The sequence below is a fragment of the Lonchura striata genome, chromosome 4 (assembly GCF_050655825.1).
Source record: "Lonchura striata isolate lonStrDom1 chromosome 4, ASM5065582v1, whole genome shotgun sequence".
Lineage (NCBI taxonomy): Eukaryota > Metazoa > Chordata > Aves > Passeriformes > Estrildidae > Lonchura > Lonchura striata.
In genome coordinates, this window is record NC_140706.1 from 4,327,988 (window position 1) to 4,350,658 (window position 22,671).

Consider the following 22,671-nt stretch of genomic DNA (forward strand, 5'->3'; position numbering starts at 1 on the left):
GACCATATGCTGAAGTTGATAATACAGATTTTATTTAACAGTTGTGTGACGTAGAGAGAGAGAGAGAGAGAGAGAGAGAGAGAGAAAGAAAGAGGGGTAAGGTGGGAGAGAAAGAGAGTGACAGACAGATTAAGCCTGACAGCATCTCATTGATCATCTTCTGGTCTTCTCAGTGGTGAGGGTCCCACAAAACACAGAGTTCAGTGGGTGAATGTATGTTTGGGCTAGCTGGGATTGCCTGCTGCCTCCCCTGGGGGGACAAATTTGAAGCTGTTTATTGCAGCAGACTCTGGGTCTGTGCCACCGCTTTGTATCACGTGCAGTTCTCTGCTGCAGGGCCTCAGCAGTGAGTCTGGGGGTGTTTTGGGGGTCTTTGATGGCTTTATGATGGTTTTTGACCCCTCCTCTGCTGCTCCTCACACCAATGTCCTGTGGATGTGGCCACCCCAGGGTGGGTGGGTGGGTTTTACAATTGAGCCAGTTTGTAAGGCAGGGTGGGTGTTCATTCCCTCTACCACACACCCAAAATCTCTCCTCCTCCCCATCAAATCAAGCCAGAGCTGATTCTTCTCCCCCAGCCTTGTTTAGCTCTCCTTACACTTCTCTTTAGACCTGGACAATAGTACCACCTTTACCTTTGCTCAGTTTCCCATCAGGTGGCTTAACTCACAGTCCAGGTCCCCTCTGGAGGCACATTTGAACGGGGCTTCAGTCCTCACAGCTTCTTTATACAGTTTTGCCATAATGGCAAATTCCCTTTTAACAGTATTTAAGCCATTAACCATTCCAGTCTCTCACACCAAGCCTGACAGAATTCAGGAATCATTTGGATAATGCTTTCAGGAACAAGTTGTGACTCTTGGGGCTGTCCTGTGCAGGATCAGGAGCTGGACTTTGATGGTCCTTGTGAGCTCCTTCCAATTCAGGATATTGCATTCTATTATTAACTCCATTTCTATTTTGTCATTAAGGGATTTTTCTTCTCCTTGGGAGAAGACCTCAGCAAAAATAACTGTGATGTCCTCGGCCCCAACTGTTTGGGTGTTTTAATGCTCTTCTCTGCCAGACTTGTCAGGTTTAGCCACCATCACCTCTGGGGCAGCCACTGGGGTGAAATCCAAAGTGCTGCAACATTTCAGGTCCTCTGTAAAACCAGAGTTGGTGCAAAATCCCATCATCTTTTGAAACATCCTATCTCCAGAGGATGTCATGGGGTCCAGTGTTTCCATTGAGTGCCTGCTGCTCCTTAGATTGAATTTGAAGTGTTAGATTTTACTGTAAATCACCACACAACTGAAGACCTGCAGTGAGAGAAGGTCTCTGATTGAGGCACTCGGGTGCTGCTTGCAGCTGAGTCACTCAGGCTTCAGTGGTACCAAAACAAATGTACAGAATAGCATGGATTTAGATTTAAAAGCACTTTGTAAAGTCTAGGTTTTTCTCTCTTTGTCTTTTAGAATTAGAGGGAATTTTCATTGTAGAAAATAGGGGAGTATCTTTTAATCTCCTTAGTCTTTGCTCTCATTATAAGGTCAGCTTGACTTGGTTATCACCATGGTAAAATTCTTGTAGTTGCATCTTACAATTTTTAAGTGCATAGCAAAGTGGAGTTTCTATCTTCATCAAGTACATTTGAGTTGGTAAAATATGAAACAAATCTATATATATGCATTTATAAATCTGCATATATATGCCATTTTATTACTTAGACTTGTATAATTCACATTTCCATACTGCAGTCACAAAAGATTAAAAATATTACATAGATGGAAGATATTTGGTTCACAGCAAGCTCTTCAATCAAACAGCCAGAGAGATATTAAAAAAATATATATATATTCAAATGCCTGGAAGTTGAAAGTCACCACATTCATATTAGAAGTAAAACATGCATCTTAAAAGAGAAATCATATATTTATTGTGTTATTTATCTGGGATTCTTCATAACTGGAAAACTTTCTGTGAGTTAAATGAATGCTGTGTGTAGAAGATATACTGTATTTGAAAAAAAAATCTTAGGAACTCTTATGGCTTCTTCTACAAAACATATTAAAAAATATGAAAATGGTCCATTTTTCTGCTGAAATCAATCAGTGCATAAAATCCATTAGTTTTGAATATTACTCTGGTTTCTTCTGCCACTGGTGGCTGTCAGCCCTTTTTAGAAGCTGTCTCCAACCTCAGATCTGTGATTCCTACATTTGTGTAACCATAAATCCAGGTGTCTGCAAGACAGAATCAGTCTTTCTGTCTTGCAGCTCAGAGAAATGAAGTCTCAGACTTTGTTGTCTTGGAAACAAGGTTTTAAATATCAAGGTCCTGTTAGTTGTGCACAAAAATTAGAGTCATTCTGGTGTATTTAGAAGGCCTTACTAAGAGTAGTCCTTTAATTCAATATTCAATATAATTTTTTCTTTTACCTTTGTGTCTAAACAAAAGGAAGACCCTATTTTATATGGGCTGCATCTCCAGGGGATCAGCAGAGACAAAGCAATGGAGCAACAGTGAAAAGTGTGGAAATGCTTGAAATGGCAGCATACAGATAAAAGTTAACTCCACTTCTTCACTCTAATGCAAAATGCAGCTGTTTGGGGAAGAAAATGAGTGTAAAATTCACCGCATTTGAAAACATGAAAAGAGTGAATTGGAAAGATCACTTTGAATTAGATCCCACTTGTACAGAGGGGAAATAGAAAGATGCCTTGTGCTTTTAGTCTATTGCTAACAGTTGCATTACTTGCTCTTTTGGTTTGCACTAGATTTTCTCCAAGTTCAACATTTATACCCATTAAATTTCAGTCTTTTAAAGGCCACAGAATTTAAGATCATGAATGTCAGACAGTAACAGCAATACATTTTTTCTGGATATTTCTTCAAGGATAAGTCCTTGCATACAATTTTCAGAATATTTTTTTTCTTTTTAAGAGGCAGCTTCATGTCTTTACTGGTTGCCATGTTGAGATGTAATATTTTGATGTAATATCTTTACTTCAAGTTTTACTATGAAAGCCTTGGAAAGGACTGCACATTTTGTTTTATAATCTTATTCGTAAAACTGGAGACAGAGGAAACTAAGAGGAGTATATTTGGGTTATGAGAAGGTACTGGCTTTACAATGTTCAGTAAAACTGACTTGTTGAGTGGATTTGGAGGATGGCCAGCTGGTTTATTGAAGCTCTCCACCCTGTTCTTGTTCTGAACAGCAAAGCCCAGGCAGATGAAAAGCTGAGCTTTGTGATAGCAAACACTCTGCTCAGGGAGTTGTAGGATTCTCTTTGTAGTTTGCTTGTTTATGGCAGATTTTAAGGTCTCATCCTGCCCTCGGGCACCTGACTAGAGGGAGCAAAGAGATTAAAGGTGATTGGAAACAAGACCATTGGATGGATAGCAATCCTTCTATTTTACCTGTGACAGTAAAAAGAAGGTAAATTCATTTTTCATCTGAACTTCTTCTCCTGCCTGTCCTGTTACACACACTCTGTGCATTTCTCTCTTCAGAGGTGCAGACCAAGTTTCATTACCACACTGTCACACTTGGTTATTTCTTCCTCCAGCACTCAGAATCAAAGCAGATATTTAATTCATACTCTCCAAGTCACACGAAGATGGCTGTGTTTTACTCTCCCCATCCTGTGCACTTCACTGTGCAGCTACACACAGGGATGTGCACTTGGTTTGGAAGCCAGGCTGGAACAGAAATATCACCAGAAGATTCCTGCGTTACGTTGGAGGCTTTGGAGCCGTTCCTGGTGACTGAGCATCCCCCAGACAGAGCTGTAATGACAACTGGCAGTGATTAGCACCTCTGCTAGGAAACTTGACATTGTCTCCAAGCACCAAATGCCAGCCTGGATAATTTCTTCTGTGCTGCTTTGGACTTCCAGGCTGTCACTGGGGGTGATGGGTGTCCAGTAAGGTGAGGATTTCTCTGCAGTTACTGTGGTTTTCTTTTCCTGTTACCTTTGTCATGAACTGCAGAACTTACTCATGGCCAGGTTGTTGTAGCAGATGCTATTCAACCATAAAATTGAATGTAATCTTCTTTCTAAAGTTTCCACTTTTTTTGCACCATCTATATTAACCATCATACTAAATACTGATTTTAATAAGACTGTCTCTCTGTATATAAATATGGGCTGTTTTTCTCCTAACTTTATGCTAGAAGTTGAAAAATCCCAAATGAACATATCCATCAATTATTTTTTTTCTCTCTGCTTCCAACATTTTAAACAATCTGAAGCCTGAAAATATGTAACTTGATTTAATCAATCTTCTGAGAAACCTTCCCATCATTTGTAGCATCAGCAGCAGAGACATTACAGTCTCAGCTGGGGGATGAGCCAAATCTAAAGCTGTGTATATGAAAAAGACCATGTGAACTAACAAGATTACACAGATTATAAATTTCATGTTGTTTTCAAAACCAGTTGACATAATTTACAATTTCTTTCAATGGGAAATCTCCTATTTGCTTTGATTAATTTTTCTTCCAGGATATTAGCTGCTTTTTCCCAGGTATTTACTTTCTCTTTTGAAGATTACATGTAGTTTCCAGTAACATAATAATGTTAGTGTCCATTTATATATGAAATAATATTATTTTAAAATACTGCATTCCAGTTGTTAGTGTTTCCAAAGGATGTTTGTTCCTGGAACTGCATTCATCATGTTAACAGCATTAAGAGAAATTGCAGCAAGAAAAGTTGTGGCAAGGTAATGACAAATGCCATTTGTAAAGAAAACCAGGGTTGAAACAATTTAATTTTTAAGACAATTCAATTTCAGTTCCTGACTGCCGGGGCAGACAAAATCATTTCGGAGAAGAACGGAACACCGTTTCCTGGGCAGGTAGTCAATGAAATAAGAGCTCACTGTGCAGAGGACTTGTTCTGTGTCCTTTGTAAGCTTCTCATCTCCTGTCTGTGGCTTTCTCTCCTGGGTGTGTCTCTCTCCAGACCCCTGAGGAGCTCGAGGACGACTCAGACTTCGAGCAGGAGGATTATGACGTGCGCAGCCGAACGAGTGTCCAGACTGAGGATGACCAACTCATTGCTGGCCAGAGTGCAAGGGTGAGTACAAACCCCACACGCCTCCAGTGAGTGTCCAGTAGTGACCAATAAAATCTCTGCCTCAGGAAGCAAAGGCAGTGATTTCCAGTCCTCAGGGCTGTTTAACAAAGGATGGAACCAGTCTGACGGAGGTGTTGAAGGTTTTTTTCATGTCAAACCTATTGAAGTAGCATTTATTGAATGGTCTTGAGGCTTTTGTGGTGCCTAGTATCAGCTGCTTGCTCCAGCTAGTGCTGTAAGAGGAGGCTTTGCAGGTTTGGAATGTGCTGAAACCGTGGGAGTAGGCAGCAAATTAAAAAAAAAAAAAAAAAAAAAAATCCCATCAGTGCACCATGTGCTGTATCCAGAGAAATCTTACATTACTCATGTTTCCCAGTGTGCAAACCTGTCAAGAAGATCTGTTTAAGCTACTGAGTAGTCCCTGTAATTTAATTGTAATTGAAGACATTTGCTACTGAGTCAATGTAATTTTACCAGGGTAATTACATCATGATAAACTTCAGTCACTGTGATTTGCGACCTCAGCTTGTGCAGGGGGATTGCAAATTAAGCTGATGAGTGCTTCGGGGGTCACAGGTGCTGGGGAAGTGAAGTCTGTTAACACTCAGGAATGTTCCTGTCAACACTCAGGATTATGCCACCCTCTCATGACTGTTTACCTTTTATTGAATAATCTTCTCAGCTCAGATTATTTAAAAAAATGAGAATATAATTTTATGTGTAATGAAAATATATTTGACTGGAAAGAAAGTTTTTTTTAAAGAAAAGCCTTTTAACATTTTTCAGGAGAGAACCAACAGGAAACTGGGAATTATCTGAATGATTTTCATGGCTGTTTCACACAAGTCTGGTTTGTTCTCATGTGCTAGAAGTGAAGCTATGGACTGAATAAGAAGTATCCTCCCCACACATTCAAACACCAGCAAAAGTTGATAACTGGAATGGGGATTTCTTACCTTGGAGTCTGGAAGAGGATTTGTAGGGCTGAGAACCTAGAGACCAGCAGGCAAAGATGCTGTGAGAGCTCAGAGGACCAGGACAGAGTTCTCAGCTGCTGTGGGCTGGGGCTTGACACAAAGGTTTTACACCCTGCAAAGAAACAGTGGAGTAACAAAAATCTGAATGAGGCTTGCTCAGAGGTGTGGGAGAAATGCAAGGCATGGATCCAGTGAAATAGGCAGAGATTTCTTTTTGTCTTAAAATTGTTTCCCTAAATACTGAATATAGATGGTAAATAAACCATACCATGTATCAGAAAAATGGGAGTTTTATCATGACATCCCTAAGGCAGAAAATACCTGGATTCCTTACTGTGAGACTGCTGACAGAAATGTTCTGATGTAGTTGACTATCTTTTGTGATTTTTGTATTTAAAGGGCATAAACTCCTGTTTGAGATATTCAAAGTATTGACCACTGAAGCAAATCTTAGGTATAACAGAATTGAGATACAGTGCAGATTATTTTGTCAGATTTCACAGCCTTTCTCATCCTTTTGGTTACATTTAGGACTGGATAGCATGTCATCCTTTCTTGATCTGGAACCAAAATAAAGACTGCAGTAATTTTTCTTACTAAGTATTGAGTTCACCTGGGGATTTAGGAGCCCTAAATTCTATTACATTTATTGTGATTATTATTACTGCTACACTTAAATCCTTCTGCTTTGATCAGCGACACACTGTATAAACATAATATATCATGAAGACAATTCCTGAATAACATGGCACAAGAAGCAACAAATCATAAAAACCTAAAAGGAAAACAATGCTAAGCAGAGGCTGCCTAGTCCCCAGTCTGGAGGGTCTAAGAAGAACAAATCTTACCTGAACATTTTCCGTGGAAAAGATGCAAAATTTTATTCATGCAATGTAATGGATTTGTTTAATATGCTTACTCCATAAAGCTGGTATTGTTTTAGCACAAAGACTTATGTTGTTCTTCAGTAGAAATAAAGCTGGAATTTACAGGCTGCATTTGCTGTAGGATATGGCTGCTTTGAAAGCACATCAGCAGCTGGAACAGAAATATTAAAGCACTGTTTACCAGTGTAAAGAGTGTTCAGGTGAAGCAGCCACTTGAAGAAACCCCAGGCAAGTCATACAGATAAACTTCCCAAATTTCACTACTCCTATCACATGCTCTTCAGTTAATTCCATAGTTCTGTTGTTTTATGTGCATTTTATATATTTATTTATTAGGTTGACTTACACTGCATTTTCTGTGCAAAGACTATTATGCTAACATTTGAAACTGCTGAGTTACATTGATAAGGCCTAATTAAAACTCATCTTGAATTTTAATTTGATTAACTTGCAAATTTCTCATTTTCTGATCCACTGTTTATAACCCTTTTTAATTTCAGTTTGGGAAAAGGTCAATTACGAATTTTTAAAAGCCAAGAGCATTTTAAGAATATGTAGAAAAAGACTTCAGCTGATTGAAAGTGACATAAACAAGAAAAAAATGTAACGACACTTAAATATGTGTCACACCCCATTAAATGCATAATGTGGTCTTCAGAACCCCTAGAGCCAAATAATAGCTTAACTTGGAAATCATTATTCAAAGTATCCATTTGATCTTCAAAAGTCATTATTATAATTTATAATTTTCTTAGGGTTTTTTTGGAGGGGAGCAGGAACTTCTTGCTTTGTTCATGCTGGGGGAGATCAATACCAACCTGTTCAGTTTCTTTCTGCACCCCTTCCAAGAGAAAATTGGATCCATAAATATCATTAAAAGATACATTCGTTACAATTCACTTCAAATGTATTGTCTTGTGTGTCACAGTTTATTTTAGTGTTGTGTTATTCTGAAATCCTCTTTTTCTGACAGAGGATGAGACTAGGGGAGACACAGCAATTCAGTCTGCCTTTTCCCATAAATGTCACTCTTTTTATTCTTCCTCAAAATTGAGATTTAATTCTCCTTTGTCAACTGGTAAATAATCATGACATCAGAAATATAAATTTTATCATCTTGAAAGTGCAAGAGGCATAAACATGAATGTGCTTTTACCTGTCCTGGCAGAAATCAAATTCCTACAGGATCTTGCTTGGCATCTTCATCTCCCTTAAAAAGAAACTCATGCAGTTGGGACCACTGGAAAGATCCAGTTTGTAGCTTCCTATTTTCATGCCCAACTCCTGTTCTTTCTCCAGGCTATCATGGCCCAGCTGCCCCAGGAGGAGAAGGCAAAGATTGCAGAGCAGGTGGAGATATTCCACCAAGAAAAGAGCAAGCTGGATGCAGAGGTGGCCAAGTGGGATGACAGTGGCAATGACATCATTGTGCTGGCCAAGCAGATGTGCATGATTATGATGGAAATGACAGATTTCACCAGGTAAGGACAAAATAAGCCCAGCTGAGGAGCTCAGATGTGCCACATCTTCTCTTTTCTGCTGGATTTCTACCCTTTTGAGATGATTTGCTGTTGTTGTGGAGATGCAAAGCCAAGGAATGCTCATCATTTACATTGCCCTGGGTATTTGTCCAAGTGGGATTAATCATATGAAGTTTTTGTGTTATTTGCAAGTCTCTTTTATTTGCAGATCATTTTGTAAAGTTATTCTGTGACCTTACAGACACTTCAGTGACATTTCATTTAGTACCCATCTAAATGCATGTGCCTCTCTGAACTTTCAACATTTGAGCACAATTTGTGTCAATCAAAAATAATGGCAAAACTATTTATATCATTTGATCACTGAACTTCCTTCCAAAAAAATCCCAAATGAAATGAAACTGGTTTGATCTAATGCTTCATGGGAGCCTGTCAGTAATGATTTTTTTTTTATTGCTTTCATTTCTCTTCTCTATTGATGTCTTATTCTTCTCTAATTGCAGAGAGTCAAAAGGTCACTTATTAATGATACAATGTAAACAGAATTATTGTCTTTTACTATGGTCATATTGTTAATCACACCAGGGAGAAAGGTTTACAAGACTTCGAATTCCAGATCACCATAGTAAATTATATTTTGTACAGTGTTTTTTTTTGAAGTGGGTTCAAAAGTTTAAATGGTATTTATCAAAATGTGATTACACAAAACAGGATTAAAATCTTCCTGGGTTTTTTTTTCAGGATTAAAATCAGACATCCATTTATTCATCTCTTTATGTTGCCCCATCCCTGGAAGTGTTCAGTTGGTTGAGGCTCGCAGCAACCTGGGATAGTGGCAAGGGGTGGAAATGGATAGAGAGGATATTTTACAGGATTCTGTGTTACTTTTTTATTTGTATTGTCTTGGTGTCCCTGATCCTTCTGTCAACAAAAAATAGAGTGAAATCTGCCCAAACAGTGTCATTGTATCACGGAAGTAAGAAATTATGTTCTAAAGCAACAGCCCAGAATATGCAGAGTTTCTGCAGCCTCCTGGACAACCTTTGATATATTGGCCATGAAATTATAATTGCATTTTCTAGCATCAAAAGAACAAAACTAATTTGAGAATGAGATAAAGACTACTGACACATTTGAAGTAAATAAAAAAAAAAATCAAAGTGCACTTCCATCTGCATCAGATTCAATAACAAGTTGTTTAATATATTCCATTAAAACAGAAACAAACCTTTCACACCTTTTTGTTTGGCTGTAACCTCAGCAGTGTTAGAATAGAATAATTTTTCAAATGCATACAGCTTGTGACAGTCAGAGCTGCTCATGTAATTAATGTAGAAGCACACAAGGTCACCAAGAAGTATTTTTGCTGCAGTTTAAGTTCACCAGAAGTGGGATACTTGTATTTCATCTGTTTAAAGTGGTAATGAAAGTCTGGAAAGAAGATTAAAGTGGAAATACGTTTCAGCATGTTATTATTGCCATTATAGATTTTTTAAAAATGCAAAAATAATGCAGTGTTGTGCTTAGAAAAAATGCCTTTTCTTTAATTAAAAAAAAAAGGTTGATCATATTGTCATTTTCCTCATTAAAATAAATGGAAAATTAATTCACTTCCAGTTGAGACTTTCTCAAGAGCAGCAGCAATTTTATTGGTACAAGCAGGATTAAAGTTTTGAGTCTGATGAAAACTCACAGAAGTCTGTGGAGACTTTCTGTCATAATAAATTTTGGTAGCTTTAATGACTAAAATCATAATTTTGTGCAACATCTTAAAAATATGGTGAAAGATCAGGCCTAAAGCTAATTATACATGTTTTAAGTGCAACATTCAAGTGTGTAACATAATGATTGTGCTTCACCTCTCTTTATTTTTCAACAAAAAATCTTCTACAAATAGATTTTCTAAAATGTGACATTCTTGCCCTAGACATGATGGGCTGAACATTTAGCACTGGCTTGGGAATCACATCATTTTGAAATAGTTGTGTATTCCAGCAACAACATTGGCTTAATGAGCACTTACAAATGCATCTACTATTAAGTACAGCTCATGTGCTTGAAGGCACCATCGGACTAAATTGCCAGTGAGGCATTTTGTAAGGGAGAGGAAATACAGCAGACAGATTTCTTAATCAAGCTGTACTATAAAGTACTTAAAAGGCAAAATAGTAATAAATTAAGAAGACATTCATGTTACTATTTTAAAAATGAGCACTAAACAGGGTCACTAAAACTGGTGCCTTTCGTGATTTGTTGAGATTGTGGGTAACTGTCTTGTGTTTCACAGAGGGAAAGGCCCCCTGAAGAACACATCCGATGTCATTAATGCAGCCAAGAAGATTGCAGAGGCAGGATCCAGGATGGACAAATTGGCACGGGCAGTAGCTGATCAGGTAGCCCCAAAATGAGCTGAAATACAACATAACCTCTATGGATGCATTGCCTTTTGCAGGAAAAGTCTGTCTTACCAGAAAATTACCTGTTGAGAGCCTGGATCCTGATCTTCCTGTTGGATAGAAGTTGGTTCTCCTAGACCCATCAGCATTTTGCAGAACGGGAAAGCCATAAATGAGTTTCTCCAAAGCTCAGAAATGCCTGACTTGTTCCCCAGCCTCACTTCTGGGCCTGTTAGAAAAACACCTTCAGGTTGGAAAACACCTGTGAGATCATAACATCCAAAATGACTTTGCTGTTAAAAAAGCAGTCAGGAATTGGATGCTCCGTTCCCTTTGCCAAGTCCCTAGGAATGTTTAGATTCTTTCCAGCTCATTCTTCCAGCAATTTTCCCTTGATTTGGCTCTTTACTCCTTCAAGGTTCTCTGACTCCCTATTTTCTGGTTTGCCTCAGTGAATTGTGCATGTTGTAGGGTCTGTGTCCCCGCTTCCTTTACCAAATTCATGTCACAGCTGGACAGATGACCTTGCTGTATATATATTTTCAGATTGGATTATCTATTGATCTGGAGAGCAAGAGGAAGCATCATGTTAAAACTCAAGAGCCAAATTTCAAATCCAGGTCCTACATAGCTAATTTTTGATTCAGGCAAATTAAGCTTCTCTATTTTTCCCTTTTTAAATTTCATATAGTTTCTTTCATTTCATTTTCATCAAGAGAATATTTGCTGGAAGTGGGAACTGGTAACTTCCTTTCCTCTAGTCTTTCTCTTCAAAATAAGAATGTAATTTTCTTCCTCAATTAGGATTGTGATAGTGTGTAACACACCCTGCCATGGAATATGGGCCAGAGTGGCAAAAAACCCAAAGCTGTCCATTTTCCTGTAACCTCAGAAATATTTGGTTTACGTCTTCTTCAGCAGCAGCAAGTATTTTTCCTGTAGTTAACCCATTTCAGTCCTTCAAATGTAGCATCTCTTCATTTTAACACAAGAAAGAAAAAATCTATCTGTCAGCTGATGAAATTCCTGGTCTGCAGTATTTGCAGAGGTGGAATATTTTAAAGAAAGAAATAGAAGGAGACTTGTTATGCTTAGAGTGCCTTGACTTGAGTCATATTTTAAATTTCAAAGGACTGTAACCCTAATAATAAACAGTGAAATTATTTTGAGAATGAAGTATTGGTTTTAACTGCTTGCACTTCAATGATGTTTCACAGAACTCTGGAGACCCTCATGCAATATAAACTTTTTGTGGACAGTAGCAATTTTAATTATTATTCCTGTGGAAGAGCCCTTACATTTTTTTTACACTCCAAGGTATTTATATTTAAAGCCTTTACAACTCTTCAGAAGTATTGCTTTAGATTCATTCCTTTCAGTTCCTAGACTTCAAGAAGTAAATATTTTTATATTAAATTTGCAGTGGTAGGGAGAAGAGGACTTTTAGGGATTAATGCCTGAAAGTTGTGGCAACTGTCTGAGGAAGAGAGGCTCTATAGTGAAGCTCCAGCTTTGTTTATTATTAGCTTTAAAGGGCAAGAAAAAAGCCAAGTGACTCCCTTTGGGGTTATAGACAACAATATATCCAACTACTTCAACATGAGCACATTCCTTGCCAGCATTAACTGCTGGGGCCAGAGCAGTGATCTCAAGGTTGGAGCTGTGATGTTGTTGACTCATTTGCATTTAATTCTACCAGTTTTTCTTGAAAGGCTCTGATGATATTTTTTTTAAATTGAGCATAAACTCTGTATGGTGATAAAAAGGCAGATTTGGAATCTTTGTTCCCCAGGCTATGCAGGAACATTGTCAGTCAGACTTTACTGGGTAGCCCCAAAGAGTATTTACTGCAGACATGCTGTTAGCACTGGGCCCTTTTGGCTCTGTTTCGTCAGAGTGAATTACTGAGGTCTGTTCTCCTGAGGCAGGACTTGGAATATTAACTACAAGGCTGTTGTTTGTTATGCTGTTGATATTGTGAGGGACGATGCAGTTTCTATTAAGAGTCCCAGAGACTATGAATAAATTGTACTGGGGCCCTTTCTAGTTCTATTGATTATGAAACCCTCACAGCATCCAGCACATTCGACCTAATCTAATCCTCTGAATGTCTGCACAAATGCCAGGGGAGCTGCCAGGCCGACAGGAGTTGGAACTGGACTGGGGGTAACCACTCAGAACTGGGTTTATCTGGACATTAACTGGTCCATACTGGACGTTAACTTGGATGTCCAGTAGGCAACCTGGAGCTTCAAGTTAAGCCTGACTTTTTGGCTGTTCAGTATAATTCTATAAATTAATGCAGAGCAGAAATTAAAATTATTATTTTCATAATGCTAATAAAGAGGTTTCTTATTTTTCAGAAAGGAGACTCCATCTTTAGGTTGCAATTCATAAATCTTGAGTTAAATGAAAGGTAGAATTTGAGTTTTCAGATTTTTTTCTAGTACCTCATGTGAAGACAAAGTGGAACAGATCCACCAAATACATACACACCGCCACTTATCTGATTACCTGTCTCTAATCTCATGAACTCAGCTCCATCTAATCAGTATTTGTGTTGTCTGCAGTGCCCAGACTCAGCCTGCAAGCAGGATCTGCTGGCCTACCTGCAGCGCATTGCCCTGTACTGCCACCAGCTCAATATCTGCAGCAAAGTGAAGGCAGAAGTTCAGAACCTGGGAGGAGAACTCATTGTATCAGGGGTAAGCTGGGATTTGTGTTTTGCCATTTGTTTCCCATGTAGCACTTGAAAGGGAGAATTTTTGATTGCAATAATGTACAAAACAAAAATCCACTGATTTGTAAGCAAGTTTTGTTTTTTTTTTTTTTAATTCTATCACCATTATTCCAGGCCTTACAATAACTTGTGGAGAGCAATTTGATTTTCCAATTACCCTTTGTTTATACTAACCTTGTAGAATCTTCATTCTTCCAAAAGAAAAGTAATTTCATAGCCTAGAAAGTCATTGCCAAGCTGTGACTATTATAATTATTTGGAGCTTTTGTATATTTGCTCATTATAAATATTCTTTCCTTTGCTAGTACTGGTAATTTCCTTCCTCTGTGCAGAAGCCAACTCTCTATGAAGTGCATATTGTTAAGATGGTGATGACTAATGGGATTCATTCACTCAGGTTCCAATGCACACTAGGTTTAGCAAAAGACTCTGGAAGGCCAGCAAAATATTTTAAATTTTAATGAATATGCTGTTTTCAAGTACTATTGCAAGCACAGTGATTATATGCTCTAATACCACCCAGTTATTTCAATGAACACTAAAAGCTTCTTACACACAACCTTTTGGAGAAATAAAGAAAGGCAGCAGTAATATCATAAGCAATGAGTTTTTTACATTTTTAAACTTTTTTTTTCTTCTCCTGTTGGCCTTTGAGCCTCTGGGAGTATGCTAGAACCACAAAGAAGCAATGACTGCTCTTCATGATTTTTTTTCTTTCACACTAGTTTAGCCCCATGACACTTTCGTTATCCTCTAACTCAAGTACAGACCATATGTATGTAAATTTGTAACCTATTCCACTCTCCTGAGTGGTTTCAAAACAATAGTGATTTGTGAGACCCAAGATGCTCAAAACAAATTGTTCCCAAACATGGTTTTGAAAAAGCACCCTTTCATTGTTTAAGCCCAATCAAGTACGAAGATGATTAGGACAACAAACTTCATTCCATCCATGAGATTCCCCAGTGGCATCACTGGCCTTCCCCAAACATATCAGAAGTCACAGAAAGTGATCTCAGTCACATAACTTTTTTTTTTTTTTTTTGCAAAGCACTATAGAAGGTCTTAAACATTTGCCAGGCTTTCTTGGATCAGGCATTCTGAAGCCATATACACAATCCTAAAAGGAGCTGCTTAAAGGTTCCTGTATCTGTCCTGCAATTGGTCTTCACTTCTTGACGTATGTACGTATGTAATTTTAATACCTTGATCTTCCCACAGCAATGAAAAGATCCTCTTCCATTTTCCTGACACCAGCGGTGTGATCTGTCCTTGTCTCACTGACAGCTGTGCTGCATCGTAATTGCTATGATCTTTTCTTACCTCCTGCCATCTGGGTCCAGCCTTTCATACCCATTGAGTTGTCATGTTCATCTCTCTAAAACAATTCCCCGACTCAGTGCTTCTCCTGGCTTGGCTTTTGTGGTTGTGTGTGTTTCTTTTTTCGAGTCTCTTTATTCAGTGTTTGTGGATGCTGAATAAGCCATTGTGAACCTTGCGCATCTCCTCGTTCCTGGAACATCCCCATCCGTTGTGGAATTATAAGTGGCCAAACTGCTTGAGTTCATCATTCCAGTCTGGCATTGTTGGCACCCACTGCTTCCCAGGCTCCATCACCATTGTGTTTCTGTTTGGTGGGGTTTTCACAGTCAGTCTCAAAGGCAAAATGAGCTTCAACCACGGAATTTATTTGGGTCTGTTCCAAAGACTCGGTAAAACTGACCTACAGAAAATTTGAAGATTGTCCAGCTTGCTTCTTCTGCTGGTTCTCTGAGCAGGAGGAGGTATAGTGAGCTGAACTCCTGTGCATCCCTTTGTGAGAGCATTATCTTGTGATCTGACATGCCCCAGTCAGTGCAGAGCTTTCCTGACAGTGTTTTCAAGCTGTTGATCTTCAGGGTGCTGGGTACTGTATGCTCCTTTGCTATCCAGAGGTCTGGTATCCAAGTGCACATCCACATCTGCTTGTCTACTTGCTGCTTCTGCTTCCATCTTCTTCTTCATTCTCTCTTGGATAGCCGATTACAAATAAACAGTATTTTATTTATATTAAAATGAAATACCATTATTTGGCAACTTGCATACAGTACAATGTTAGAAGTACTATAGAAGTCCAGAACTCAAGCTTCCCAACCCCTGAGTACAGAAGTAAGTTTCTGTGATTGTGCTATATTGAAGTGTTTTGATGTAAATATCAAGCACCATGACAATTATTACAATATTGTAATTTACAAATGTGTTTACAAAGAACCACGAGACAATTCAGAGCGATCCAAAAGATGACTTACAATTCAGAACTATGATGGGGAGTAGGATCTCTGCTTGAATTTTTTCATTATTAAGAATATTAATCAATATTTATAAATGAAATGAATGTATGCATATGTATGTTTGAATCTTTGTGTGGGTGTATGCATACTTATATATAAAGGAAAGAGACATAAAACCAATTAAAAGCTAAAAGACAGATGAAAGCCACCCCACAGTCCTTACAGTTTCGTTAGAGAAAAATATGTTGCAACAACTTCAAAAATACTGTGTACATAACATTTAATGTGCCGTATGTCTTTTGATGAAACTTCTATTTCTTTTTTTTCCCCCCAAATTCAGTAGTTCAGTATGGTTTACCTCTGAAAATAAGCATAAAGCTGATCTCATTTGCTTTTTTCCTCTATAGATTGGTATGATTCTAGCATAGCATATGAAGGGTCCTTTTTGGCATCAGTGACTTTGCTGCAAATAGGAAAACAGATCAAAAAGTAAGAAAATGTCACAGTCCTGAATTGTGAATTATTTCAGTAAAGAACCCCTGTTGTTTTCCCTTTTCTTTCTCCCATTCCTTTTCCCCTCCACTCCTTTTTCTCCTTTGATTTTCCCATCAGACTCCCTCCATGCAGATAGCAGAATGATTTTCCCAGTTAAGTAAGACCCTAAGGCAATTGGGAGTTAACACACATTAATATTAGGCAGGGCAATATTAATGGGCAAGGACAATTTAGACCATCTGTTTATTCCAAGGTGAGGCACTTAATTCCTGATTCCAATGGAGTTTTGCAAAGTAAAATAAGGAAAAACCCTGATACTAGTTCTTCAGTTAGGAGCCATGGAAAATAAGCAAAAGTAGAGAGGAGGATGTTTAATAAAAGCAAAAAGAAATTAATATCCAAAATTGCAAAATATTTTAAAAATATTTCTAACAGTGTCGATGATAGCCTTGGTCCTAATAAAACTCTCTTTGACTTTGGTCCATAAACAGATTTACGTTTCTGTAATTTTAGATTTCAATATTCAATTTCTAGTTCTCCTCTGAGAATAAACAACCTCCTTTAATGAAATTACAGAGTAAAAGCACTTCAAAATAATTTGCTTTGTCTCTCACTTTGGTTTATTTAAGGTAATGCATATTTGCTTCATAATCACTTGCCGTATTGTACTGGAATGAATCCTCTGAGGTGCTGAGAGTACACTGCTCTCAGTGAAGTAAATCCCATTTACATATACTTAACTCTTGCTGCTGGCCTTGCCTTTTTTATGGGAGCTACTTTTGTTCAGTTGCTTTTAATGATGTTTCTTATTTAAATAAAAAAATTAGACTTCTAACTCTAGGGCTGTTTTATTTTTCTAGCATTTCTGTCTGCCTCTTGTTAGCAAGAGAATGACAATAAACCATCTATATATTCATTTCCTATTCTAGAATAAATATCCACTTGTTCTGTTTACTGCTGCTCAGAAGTTGATCAGCTCATTTACCTACTATCCATTTGGCTATGAGCTTGCATTTTTAAAAGTTCTTGTTTATGTTAGCAGATTTGCCACAGCTTTTCCTGTATGATTAGATTGAGCAGAATTTAAGAAAATCCCTTATCTAAGGCAGCGCCTTATCATGTTCAGGTTTGATTTAGAGCTGTACAGATAAAATCAAATGTATTATAAGAAAAATTGCCAGAGTATTAAACTTCTGAACCAGACAGATATGCAGTGTCATACAGAGTAGCAGCCACGTGCCTTCGAATACTGTCCAAAAGTATGGAATCAACAGCCAAAGCACACTCCAAACATACACCTTAGCTGGATCCAGTTCCCAGTTATTTTTCAAATCCTATTAATCTTAACATAATAGGCTCAACTGTGATACCCAGAGAAGGATTCCTATATTGTGTTGAAGATACAAGACAGTGTAGGTAAGATTGTGAGTTTATCAAGGCGTTCTTGCTTGGAGAATTGAAGTGAGGAGTTTAGCAGGAACAGGAAAGTGAAAGGGCTGGAGCCATCCCATTAGTTTTGAGTGGGACATGATGAAAAGTGACACAACACCTGGACTGGGAGGGTGGATACATAAAAGGATGAACAAATACAGATGTACTGCAAAATAAGTACATGTTTATTTGTGATCAGTGATGAGTAAGGTAACCAGAAAGAGCCAGTCCTCATCAAACATGAAAGAGCCTAATTATTTATCAGAGAAAAACAGTGAGCATCCAGCAGTTATTTCAGATAAGCTTACCAGCAGTTTCCCTATCAATTCTGCCTATGGATCTTACATCTAATAAAAATGGCTTAAATATCCTACTTTTCTTTTAATTAAGGCTAAATCACTCTAAACTACCTCACTGTAAAAACAAGTTGATATCATGTGGGCAGTAAAGTATCAAGTTATTGATATATGATATTAATTCTATAGACTCAAAGAAAAATCAGGTAGTTTCACCTGTTATTAAAAGTGAACAAGGCCATCTTTAATTGAATTTGGATTAAGAGCAGTTACTTCAGAGCCACTGATGAGTTGTTTCATTTCCCTGAAACAGAAAGCCTTTCTGGGGTGTTTTCCTTTGTTTTAAAGTTGGCAATCAGAGAGAATTTTTGCATTTACAGTGCCTAAGAGAATAGGAAAAGTGACGATTTGGAGTTTGGTAAACAGACCAATTTCATACTTCTGAACCAGGCAAGAATTTAGGACTATGTGAAAGAAAGGTTCCTGAAGGAAGAGTTGGTAAATTGACAAAACTGTTGGGTTCCTTCTCATCAAGATTCTCAGGAGTGCAAAAAGGTTACTCAGCTAGTGCCAAAATGAGATTTGCTATAAATTTATAATAGAAATGGAACAACTGGCTCACATATCCTTGTCTCTAAGCTGCAGAGAAGCGGATAAGGAGCTGGCTGCATGGTCACACTAAGAGTCGTGAAGGGCTCACTGTCCAAGTGGGCACCAGGGATGAGTGTGTTCCTCAGGGGTGGTGGTGGCACTGGCACTGTTTAACATCTTTGTCACTGACAGGGACTGTGGGATCAAGTGCACTCTCAGCAGGTTTTGTGACAACATTGAGTGAGCTGTGTGGTGCCACTGGCACGCTGGAGGGGAGGGATGTCATCCAGAGGGGCCTGGACAGGCTGGAGAGGTGGGTCTGTAAGGACCTCGTGCAGTTCAGCAAGGCCAAGTGCGAGGTCCTGCAGCTGGGTCAGGCCAATCCCTGACATAAACACAGGCTGGGAGGAGAATGGACTGAGAGCAGACCTCAGAAGAAGAGCTTGGGATGTTGGTTGATGAAAAGCTCCACATGACCCAGCAATGTGCACTGGCTGCCCAGAAGCCACACATTCCCTGAGCTGTTTCCAAAGCACCATGGGCAGCAGGGGAGGGAGGGGATTCTCCCCAGCTCCCAGGCAACCAGCCACAGTATTAGAGGACACAGTCTTAAGCTGTGCCAGAGGAGGTTTAGGTTGGACATTAGGAGGGATATCTTCATAGAAAAGGTGATTAGACATTGGAATGGGCTGCCCAGGGAGGTGGTGGAGTCACAGTCCCTGGAGGTGTTTAAGGTAAAACTGGACAGGTCAGGCAGTGCCACGGTGGTGCTGGGTCATAGGATGGGCTCAATCAGCTCAGAGATCTTTTCCAAACTAGCTGATCCCGTGATTCTGTGGAAGCAGAGGGTAAAGAACAGCACTTAGGAAATAAGGAAGTAAGCCAAAGAAATAGGAGATAGGAAACAAAAGCAAGATAGGAATATGAAATCAAAGAATTGCAGTGTTGGGAAAGGACTGAGATGAAGTCAGGACCATGAAGCTGGTTAACTCCACAATAATCTCTACTTGCCTAACAGAACAAGCACGTAGAGAAAATAAAAAACTCAGGGTCTTTATTTTGGCATTGTGAAAAGACAGCTAGCTTCCAGGACAGGAAGGCTGGGGCTGGGTTGTGAAAGTGAGACCTTTGTCTCACTGGTATATAGTATATTCAATGGTATATTCAAGTGGCTCATGTTATCTACTTTGGGAGATATTAAAGACATAAAAAATACAGAAAGATGTTTTAGCAGGATGGTTTGGGTTGGAGATATATTTAAGTAACCTCTGCATAAATGTTTGAGTGTATGCAGATATACTGATACACATGAGGGTGAAATGAAGCCATAGTAAGTGCACTCAGTTCCAAAGTATATGGCTATGTGACGCATATATACTTATACAGGTTTGGATAAACCTTTATCTGGAGCAAATTTGTGTGAACTGATTAGTTTAAGAGTCTCCAGCTCCTGTTGGTACAGAATGTCCCTCACTGTCCATGGAGGGACTACCTGATGATGCGGTAACATAAAAAATTTATCATCCTGACACTGAGTCAATTTACTGCTCCTAAAGGACAAAGGCACAGTGAGTTATGCAGGTTAATCAAAATGAGTGCTGATAAAATCCCTCATGATCATATATTCATTATAAATGATATATTTTATGGAAACTGTCTTATGGCTTTCTCAAAGTTAGAACGGTGAAGAATTCCTAATTATCTTATGAAACAACTTAAAGATGAATTTAAAAAAATTAAAAGAGGCAAATAGATGTACCTGTAGTGGCTCTAAAGCTGTGTGCAATACCTCTCCCAAATATTTGCTAATAGTAGGAATTTAGTTTGTTATATGTAGCTTACCTGTTGCATCCCAGTAAAGGGAGCATAGATCTGGAACTCAGAGAGCTTTTGCAGTTGGCTTCCTTGGAAAGATCCAAGCCTGGAGTAGGCAGTGTAGCAGCTGAGAAGATCTAGTGTTGGTAAACAACTCATTTCAGGTTAAAAGTTATACAAGAGTCCTCCAGATGTCTCTTTTAAGTGACGTTTGTACAGAGTTTTGTTTCAGCCAAGTGCAAGATCCTGCAGGATCTTGTTCCTGTTCACAGGGGTTTGCCTTTGTCAAAGGTGCTGGATTGGATGATAGTGCATCCCCTGAGCTTTGGGCATCAGGGGGATCATAACTGTGATCCACAGAAAAAGCTGTGCAAAGCCTCTGGAAAGGTTGATCTATTTTTCTTAGCATATGATTGTTCCTTCAAAGAAGGTGGATGGTGGCAGATAGAGTTTATGTAAGGAAAAGCAGATGAACAAAGCTCAAGACACAACTGAAATATCCAAAAAGAAAATATTTTTTGTGCAATAATCTCAGTTCTTTTGAAGCTCCAATTTTTTTATATAATGCTATGTTTAGGACTAGGAAAATACCTCCATTTATATGGATGCATATATAAACACACATAAATATGAAATTGTGTATCCTGCATAAATGGAAATCTGTTATCTAGAATTTAATTTGCAAAGCAGAATTACACTGCACTTGTCTTCATTATAATATATTCATGGAGACAAGAAGCAGACACACCATCTATATGTCTGCATTCAGTAGGTTTAAATTTAGACAGGTCAGACTTTTATCCTTATTAAGAAGCTCTTTGGCTCTGGGGAGCATACTCTTGTGCTTTATCAAGTGACTAATATTCATGCATTTGTGAAGATTAAATTTATTGAAATTTCTCATTAGAACAATTTTCTGCAAAGAAAAGCATTTCTGACATCAAATAATATTAAACCATTTAATCCTTGAAAACAATGTAAAATGTTACAGATTCAAGACTGAGGCTTGAAACAATTATGACCATAGGAAAAGGTTAGAGAATTGAAGGAAATACTATTGTATGTGCCTCATTACATACTGCATTCTCAAAAATTCAAGGCTCACCTGCTACAGTGGTTACAGCTTCGCTTCAGCCTGTTTTCCTATTCCAGGCCATGCTGAATGAGCTGGGAAGAAAATGGAAATTTAATGGCTTTGTGATACACAAATTACAGCAGCCCTACAATAATTAGCAGGGCTCAAAGACCATTCTAACACACCCTAAGTTTTGGTCCCAAAGGACTATTCCTGTTAGAATTACTATAAAGAAAGAGAAGACTTTGGTGCTATCTTAGGTTCACTTGTTTTCCCATCTTATTGCCTTTAAAAGAGATGGTTTGGGACCAAGTGTCACCATTTTGTATTAAATAAGAATTCCTTTCCTCTGGGGTATTCTCGGCCTCCCTAATGCACAGCATAGATTTGCTAATAGGCTCATCCCAAGGCCATAAATGAAAATGAGGTTTGTTTCTTGCACATGGAATTACAGTGAACTGAATTTCCATAATGACAGACTTAACCCACAATAGAAGATTTTGGACTGTGTTTCTTATAGAGAAGTACATCTTGTAGCTCGTGAAATTATTTAACTCCTTGAGTTGGTAAGTGGTGACACTAAATCCCACTTCTAAAAGTACTATCAGATGGTGCTATTGGAGATATTTAAAGAATAACAGCTGAAGTTCAGACTCATCAGTTACTTTGACTGTAATTGTATTTCTTGACAACCAGAGTTGCAGAAGAGTAACACACACACACAGAGCTATTCACAGACAAGAAGATGTGCCCTCAAGGGAAAAACATCAGGTTTTTCCAACCTGAGCAAAATCAACTGCAAATACTGAACAGAACAGCTTACAACAAAGTGTTCCATAAAATCCACAAAAGAGGTCTGTGTTTCCATTAAATGAGGGTGGTCATAATGGCCTTTAGGAAGAGAGCTAACTGAGTGAGGAAGGTTAAAAGTAGCCTTCTATCTTTAATCTCTGAAATATTTTCTTCCACACTTGGGACATATTATTATCTATGTACCTCACAGAAGGAAAGGAAGAATAGTTCTGCTATCACATCTAATCTTACATGACTGATAAGCAGCTGCTTTAACAAAAAGGGTTTGTTTCATGTAATGTCATTAAGGTAGTGATATGAAGTCAAAGTAAAAAACTATCCAGTATCAGAAAAAT

The 22,671-nt window shown here is 38.4% G+C and overlaps 1 protein-coding gene across 3 annotated transcripts in view; it reads left to right on the forward strand.

The window, feature by feature from the left end:
- Nucleotides 1-22,671, forward strand: part of CTNNA2 (catenin alpha 2) — a 475,172-nt gene that overhangs the window by 432,678 nt on the left and 19,823 nt on the right. For all 3 annotated transcript variants that reach the window (XM_021535749.4, XM_085578480.1, XM_021535753.4), the window contains exons 14-17: nt 4,956-5,069; nt 8,233-8,414; nt 10,702-10,807; nt 13,381-13,515. In XM_021535749.4, the coding sequence (XP_021391424.1) occupies nt 4,956-5,069; nt 8,233-8,414; nt 10,702-10,807; nt 13,381-13,515 (537 nt within the window). The remainder of the gene's footprint in view (nt 1-4,955; nt 5,070-8,232; nt 8,415-10,701; nt 10,808-13,380; nt 13,516-22,671) is intronic.